We start from the raw sequence: 7,902 nt of genomic DNA on the forward strand, positions 1-7,902 counted from the left end.
GAATTGAATGAACATGGTCTGGATAGCCCACAGACATACCATAAAAATTTCTAGGACCAATAATTGGTCTCCTTTAATATACCAGATGTGTGGTAAAGAGGCTAAAATGTGTCAGGACATTTTGTGAGATTAACAGGATAATTTATCTCTCAATGTTTACAGTGCTGAGGAGCAAGCCCAACGTTACGCTGTCCCCACCTATGAAGAGGCAGTATGCAGTGGCCAGTACCCTGTCCGTCAGAGCAACCTTCGCCCAAGCATCTCCCAGCTGCCATCTTATGACGAGCTGGTCCAAGTCGATGGCATACAGTACGAGAACGAAGAGTCGGAGGTCACGACTACCGTGTCGCCACCTGACCAGTCTTCAAACGCTCCTGCCGCTGCTGTTTCCACAACGAACCATAGACCTGGGAAAAACAGCCTCAGTCTTCTCCCCATCAAAATCCGGAGGATTAAGTCAGAGAAACTGCCCATGAAAACAACTGGCACCTCTCAGCCAGCACCTGGAATCAGTATTGAACCTCTTACCCCACCGCCACAGTATGAGGATAAAGTGCCTCCACTTTAATACCTACAGTACCTGATGTTTCAACAGTTTCAACATAACTGAGTGAACTTTCTGGACTTACCATCTTTTGTAGACCTGGATTTGCCTTGTCAAGCCAAGAACTGATGAACTGAAAATGTTCTATCGTGTTGTGCTATGGACCCTGTTTTCTGTTCAAATGTGTCATCGTATCTCATGTTTGAACAGAAGAAGATTTTTTTTATTGTAGGTCTCATTAGATCATGGCAATGGAGGTGAACAATAATATGATCACTCCTAYTTCATAATATGACAGATTTTTGTTACACCATGACATATTGGACTATTTGGATGCCTTTTTGTCTTTTAGGTTTCTCCTAATGTGCTACTTTATTAAACCTATCTCCATTGCACACTTGTTGTATGAGTTGCTTGTAGGCAGAGGAGATGAGGAGACTATAATGAAGGGTTGCACTGAGGATCTGTGTAGAAATGGTCATGTATGCTTGCTTGATGTGATGGCTGCCATTTGCACACTGTAGGCCTATTTTTGCTGCCAGCGGCTAACCAAACCGGCTGAGTATTGTTTTTACTGTGGTGTTATGCTACCTGGAAATCTTCCTGATTGTCCAAAATATAGTTTCTTCTATTTTTACATCCGACTTTAGAAAAACGAACAAAAAACGAAACAAAACCCTTTTACTTCAAGATAATTCCAGCTGAGGCTAGTAGTGCAAAATCAGGCTCAGAAAATGTGGCATTGTGAGCATTTAAACAGTGCAGTCAGAATTAATTTTTCCATTAACTCAAATAGTTAATTAGGCCAAAAAAACGTATCTTTACATTTTTTTTAAAGCTTAATGAACCAGTTTTGACTATCAACGTTTAAACAGAAAACAAAAAAGCTTTCTCTAATGCTAGCCAGTTGGCAAACAGCAGCCAAGCTACAGCTAACTGCTACTGAACTAAATGTACATGGATTAAGAATTTTTTTCTTTTGTTTTTTTTTCTTTTGCTTACACTTTTTGTTTTTTGTTTACTTAAGTATCATGTTGGTTTACATGTTTAATTATAAGATACAAAAAATGCAAATAAAACACACGTCAATTTGTTATGGTACTACTTTAATATTGCTGGTTAAAGACTGAAAATGGAAGGGGCATTGTATTATGTGTAGTGCAATAATAGTATATTTTAAAGTTGTGATTGGTAACCAGTCACGAGACTGTTTAAGGAAGGAATAGTTTTCCAGGAAACTTCAAGAGGAGTGTTTTTGATAAAGATTTTAATTACCAATGTCTGACTTTGAATGCAACATTACATGCCCTTCAGTTAGTTATTTACACTAAACCATTGCAAAGTGCATTTTTTTTTCCTGTAAAAGTGCTTCCCAGATATTTTTAGGACATTTTGTAACTAATAATTATATATATATTTTTTAACAGAGCGTCGTTTCAGTCTTCTTTCTGCTACAAACGACCGACAGAAGAATGTATGTTTTTGGGGGACTTGGTGAATAGTTKAAAGCTTTGACTCAGTAGTCATGGTGAGTTGTGAATGCAGTAATGTAGTCTCAGCTTCTTGGGGGATGTTATTTTTTTATTTTGGATGAGCAGAAAACAGACTCTTGAGTGTGCAGCTGCACCGTAATAACAACAGCTGCCCATTGGTCGCCTCATCACTCTTCCTTTATCCACAGCTTGACGTACAGCCACATTTTCATTAAAAACAAGTGTTAGAAGAGCAGAGTCTTCAGGCTTTATTCAGGGAAATGCTTTAAGCTACATCAGTATACTTTTTTATCACTACCTGGGACCCTTAATTTCTTTTTTTATACATGAACAACTGAAGTCAGATTGGCCTTATCAGTCACTCAGTGTAAATGTGTTCATCTTGTAAAACTGCACAGCTAAAACCTTAAATTGATTTTGTATAACAAGTGCCTTCCACTAGTGTCATTATTTAGTTCAGCTTTGAGTTTTGCATCAAGTTAATATTAAAAACAGCAGCATCTCCTCACTACTGGATTGTCACTGGAATTTGGCTACATTTCACAAACTTGTCAGCAGATTTATTTACTACTAATTTCAAATAATTAAATTTGTTTATTTTCTTACAATGATGTCAAAACGTTTTACATTTTTGTTTTTTGTATTTAGATGTAACTTAAAAAAACTTTTGTCATGTATGACTGCCTTTTTATTACTCTAATCTGTCGTTTTATATGTACTGTGAACACGTGTTTTTCTATGACCATTTCTATTGGTGTTATTACAAATGTAGTTTAGTTTTTTTTGTAGAAGTTTTAAAAAGTCATTTATCTCAAATATTTATAAGAAATAAAAGTGAGCATTTGTTAAATTTGTGTTTTTTTACTGTGTTTGTGGGGTGAAAATGATAAATACAATAAAATATCCTGGTTGAACCATGTAAATGTAGAGAAAATGGTTAAAAAAAATAGAAAAATAGCTGCGATAACATCAACAAAAAAACTTCAAAGGTTAAATGATTGTTTCTAATTTTGACTCATGAGCAGTTTAAAAATTTAAAATTTCATCTATAAGCACTTATTAAAGTAACTTAAAAAATTATTTTGAAATAGTCAAGTAGGARTATCCTGTTGGTTGCACAAGCTGAATTTACAGTGACAATGTTACTCCTGTAAAAGGCAAAGTGGTACATTTTGTCCAGGTGGTGATGAGAAACAAAACATGTCATAYGTCACATAAATATTCTACTCATTTATCTTCTCTGCAAAAAATAAACTGAAGTTAATTGATAACTGACACTCCTCATACACATACAAACTATGTGGATTGAGGTTGAAACCTGGTTGTTGTTTTCATGAGTGAAGAATTTATCTGCTCTGTTAACATTAACCAGCTCTCCTCCGTCACATTCAAACTGCCCATCCAGCTTCAATCTGTTGTCAGCAGAGGTGTAACTAATTTTAAGTGTTTTTTTTTTTTTGAGGATTTGTGATAAGCTTTCTTTAAAGCATGAATTTTACTTTTATTTAGTTAGATTTAAACCCTACCAATTATATTGTACTTCTTGAAGTTACACGTTACAAATTTATATATGAACTAACTCAGCATGAACAGAGTTGTTTATGCACTCTAAAAAAAGAAACATTGAGTTAACATAACCAAGTTATCTGAACTGGTCTCACTAAACTGAGTTGAGTAAATGTAAAGCAATTTACTCAGTAAATTCAACACTTCGTTTCTTACAACATGTGTAAAACGACTTTTACTTTCCCGATTATTGTGTCGTTTTATGACTTCTACTTAAGTAGGACTTTTCTTATAAGTGAAATTATTATTATTTTTTTTACCAGTCATTTTCTGTTAAGGTAATTTTACTTTACTTAGTTATTTCTTTCAAGTACTTTCTTTACCTCTGGTTGTCACTATGGGTGGAGCTGACATGACTTAAAGGTTTGAAAAATGAATCAAATGTGTTTGTGGATAAAACTGTGACTAAACTAATTCTGTATTTTAAGTCATGACATTTTTGTGAAAAACATAAGGTATATTCTTATTCTTTTTAAAGCTGCCATTTTTAATTTTTTTATTTGTTTTTTTAATACCTTTTGAACTCTTACTGATTTGTGTATTTAAATATTTGGAATCCAAAACTATGCTTCCAGCGCCCTCTGCTGGTTATTTGTGGCAACAGCTYAGTAAATGTAACTTTGCTCCTTATAAATATAAAAACATAAACGTTTGTAAATTAAAGTTTATACATACAGCACAAGGCACACACTATGACAGTATTCATTCTGCTGATATATTGTGCAAAATGCAAAGCGTCAAACATATTTGAGACTACAGCAGGTGGTTGGCAATATGTTTCCCATCATGTTTACCACTGGTGAAAACAGTAATTGTACATGTATATTTTAAATGTTTTTTGTACTAAATAATTTACTTGTAAATTGTATTTATGTGATTCTTTAGGCTACAATGTTTTCTTAGTATTAGAAAATTTCCAGTTCAATAAAAAAAAAGACATGAAAAAAGGCATTGGAAAATATATATTTTATTATTTTTCCTTTTTTATGTTTTTTTTTTCAAGTGTCCATGTGCTTGTTTGTGTCCTTAAAAGCTGCCCTTATCAATACGCCACCATTTTCTGTGAACAAAAGCGGTTAARCATGTTAGATTTTTTTGAAGACGTCACACGAGGCAGTCAGTGAGTTTCTGGAGCTTACAGAGTTGATCCAGCTAATGTAGGAGCTGACTTGGGTGAAGACGGTGGGTTTCTTGGGGAAGTTGCAGCTGAGCCCAGAGCCAAAGCTGACAATTCCATGAACCTCCCAGGTTCCATCAGCATTCTGACAATTCAGAGGACCGCCAGAGTCTCCCTGAATAGTAAAGTGACAGAAAGCACAGTGAGCAAGGACTCTCTTCATTTATTACCTATACCTGTAAAGTTTTCTTTCATATAATTGTTTGTTATGTAAATGCCCCCCACCCAGAGGATTTGTATAACGACATGATGTCTCATCTCACCACCATGTATTTTGACAGTCAGTGCTCTTAGACTCACATTACAACCGGACACAACTCCATCTCCACCTGCGCAGACCATGTTTTCTGTCACCTGGAAGCCCCACCAGTCAGATTTGCTGCAGGTTTCATGGTCCACCACTGGCAGCAGAGCCTGCTGCAGGATGTCAGCAATGGGACCACCGGCTGTGAAGGAAGATCTAAATAAGCTCAGGTACAAAAACAAAAAGTTCCAGTGCCTTACTTCAAAATAAAAGACTAATTAAATAGATCAATAAGTTACTAACTGTATAAAATAAATAAAATGTGATGCTTTGCAGAACCCTAGTTTTATTAAATGAGAACTTTGTTGTTTGAGCCTTCACATTTASTCTGTTTGATTTTAGAGAAAAAAGCAATCCTTGATGACTACTAAAATGTCCAATCAAACGAAGCAGGGTTAACTCACTGTAGATGCGCCCCCACCCAGTCACATAGCAGGATTCGTCATGGGGGAGGATGAAGCCGTCAGCGGGAAGACAGGAAGCCATGATGKTGTCAGAGAATTTAACCGGGGACTCCAGCTTGATGAGAGCAATGTCATTGCTGCAGAACACGGACATTCAGTTTCATCAATAATCCCTTAGTTTACATCCAGTTCTCATACTGAATTTGTTAATTACCGAATGAACAAAGGGCTCCACTTCTCGTGCACAATGATGTTGGAGGTTCTCATGGTCACAGAACCTTCCTCTGCTTCTTTCAAGTTGTGCTTTCCCAAGACCACAGCATACTCCCTGCCTGAACTATAAGTTAACCAATGAGAAGCAAGAAAAGTTCAATTAAAGCACGTAATACTTAAATAACATTCRACATACATATTTATATTTTTCTGTTAAGTTCTTATAGTTTTCTGATTTCTACCTGATGCAGTGAGCAGCGGTCAGGACCCACTGGTCTGAGATCAGAGTGCCTCCACAGGTGTGTCTAAACTCACCGTTGCTGTTGTACTGCAAGGAAATCTGTAAAATACACATTTAACATTTGAAAATGCTTTCATGTGTATTTTTAATTTCATTTCAATTTATTGTCTCTTGGAAAATTCTCTATAGCCATAGAAAATGTTTTCTTATCTCTTTTACTTTTCTAATAGTGTAATAATAAATATTTGGCTGTTCCATTTTCCATTTTAAACATTTTTATTCACTTATTCACCCATATTCTCTTAGAAAACGTACATAAACCTGTTCTGTTTTAAAACAGATCAAATTATTTTTACCACTTAGAATTTTCTTTATTTTGTGGACATTTTTCTCTCTCTCTCTCTATTTTCCCCTTTARGTTTTACCTGCCATGGCCAGCTGTTAGGTCTGACATCTTCTCCTCCAACCACTCGGCTCACCACAGGAGGGAAGGTGGGTGTGCCACACCCGTACGCTGAGGAAATGTTCAAAAATTAAATAAATAAAAGAAACTTTCCAAACTCCAAATGTGATCACAACACTGCCATTAACTTTAATGATGTTACCAGAGAAAGTAAAAACAGCAGCAAACAGGCACAGGTCAGTGCAAAAGGAATTTTATGACTTTTTTCTTTTTGCAACATAAACATTCTTACCACCAGCAACCAGCAGAGCAAGCACCACAAACTTCATCATGTCTGTATCTCCAAAGCCTAAAGTAAACGTGCAGCATACAGTACTTATACCTTTCACAAYGTTATGCAACCTAGAATAAAGCCTCTTTTCTGAGAAATCTTCACATGGGGGGTGGAGTGAAGTGGACATTCTATATTACAGGTGTTGACAGAAATACATGGCCAAGGCCAAAGTGTTTGACAGCTTTTTTTCCCTTCTATCTTTGTTGAACATGTCAGTGGAAAAAAGAAGTTTTGTTCATGCAAAAAAAAAAAAAAATCCATCATAAATTCTGTCTCTACTCTTTTTAAACCTTCTATTGCTCATGAGCWCTGAGTGTTTCAGGACAATACAATTAATTACTAATAAACTTTTCTTGCAAATCTATAAAACTCAAGTTGTTCTGTTTTAAATTTTTATTTGGGAGTTTTGTGTCATTTGTACCAATTTCGCTGTTATTTCACCAACGTCTTTTTCATTTTAATTAAACACTTTCCATTCAGAAATGTTGATGCAATAATAATAGCTTAGCTGATTTAGTCTCCTACAACTGTAAATGAAACTATTAAACAAAACAAATGGTAAGTAAAGATTACAATGCATGTCCTGACTGCTCCTTTTGGTCCTCATTTTATTTAAAAACAGCAGTTTAAGTTCAAATCACTTTAGTTTTATTTATAAATCACATTTTAAACCAGCAGAGTTGTACAATATGATGTAAAAAACAAAACAAACAAACAAAAAAAAAACTAAAGCACAGAAATATTAACTCAGAACATTCAATTCAACTGAAAAATCAAAATTAAACAGAAAAAACGTAAATTTAGGTGATCAAAGTAAAAATTTAAATAAATAATTTGTTTTAATGCTAAAGCTCTTGCATAGTGAATTAAATAACAGGGGAATTAAAGATGTTTTGAGATGTATTTTGAAACGTTTAAAAGAAAGGAAAACATCCAAAATTTTGCTGTTATGACTGCAAAAACTTGATTTAGCTAGAAGGTCATGTTTTAAAAAGGAATGGTTAAGAAGGTGACATGACTGGCTTTTCATCTGGACTGGAAATGATCTGTAATAGTATTCTTCTTCAAGATACCAAAAGCTTTATTTTATGTGAAATTTTATCATGAACTGCAGCTTTATTCCCATTATTCGAAGTGACACTGGAATGAATAAAATGACACACACACACACACACACACACACACACACACACACACACACACACACACACACACACACACAC

The 7,902-nt window shown here is 35.0% G+C and overlaps 2 protein-coding genes across 2 annotated transcripts in view; one reads left to right on the forward strand and one right to left on the reverse strand.

Moving 5' to 3' along the window:
* Positions 1–2,887, forward strand: part of tmem51a (transmembrane protein 51a) — a 7,925-nt gene extending 5,038 nt beyond the window's left edge. Inside the window, exon 3 of the mRNA XM_014017889.1 lies at positions 163–2,887. Within this exon, the coding sequence (XP_013873343.1) occupies positions 163–568 (406 nt within the window). The 3' untranslated portion in view covers positions 569–2,887. The remainder of the gene's footprint in view (positions 1–162) is intronic.
* Positions 2,888–4,593: 1,706 nt separating this feature from the next.
* Positions 4,594–6,710, reverse strand: LOC106524183 (chymotrypsin-like elastase family member 2A). Its single transcript, XM_014017890.1, has 8 exons — positions 6,638–6,710; positions 6,368–6,456; positions 5,944–6,041; positions 5,703–5,825; positions 5,489–5,625; positions 5,081–5,226; positions 4,743–4,895; positions 4,594–4,663 (listed from the first exon to the last, which is right to left on the reverse strand). The coding sequence occupies exons 1-8, from the start codon at positions 6,675–6,677 to the stop codon at positions 4,646–4,648; spliced, it is 804 nt and encodes a 267-aa protein (XP_013873344.1). The 5' UTR covers positions 6,678–6,710; the 3' UTR covers positions 4,594–4,645.
* Positions 6,711–7,902: the final 1,192 nt, after the last annotated feature.

The sequence above is a fragment of the Austrofundulus limnaeus genome, unplaced genomic scaffold (assembly GCF_001266775.1).
Source record: "Austrofundulus limnaeus strain Quisiro unplaced genomic scaffold, Austrofundulus_limnaeus-1.0 Scaffold178, whole genome shotgun sequence".
Taxonomy (NCBI): Eukaryota; Metazoa; Chordata; class Actinopteri; order Cyprinodontiformes; family Rivulidae; genus Austrofundulus; species Austrofundulus limnaeus.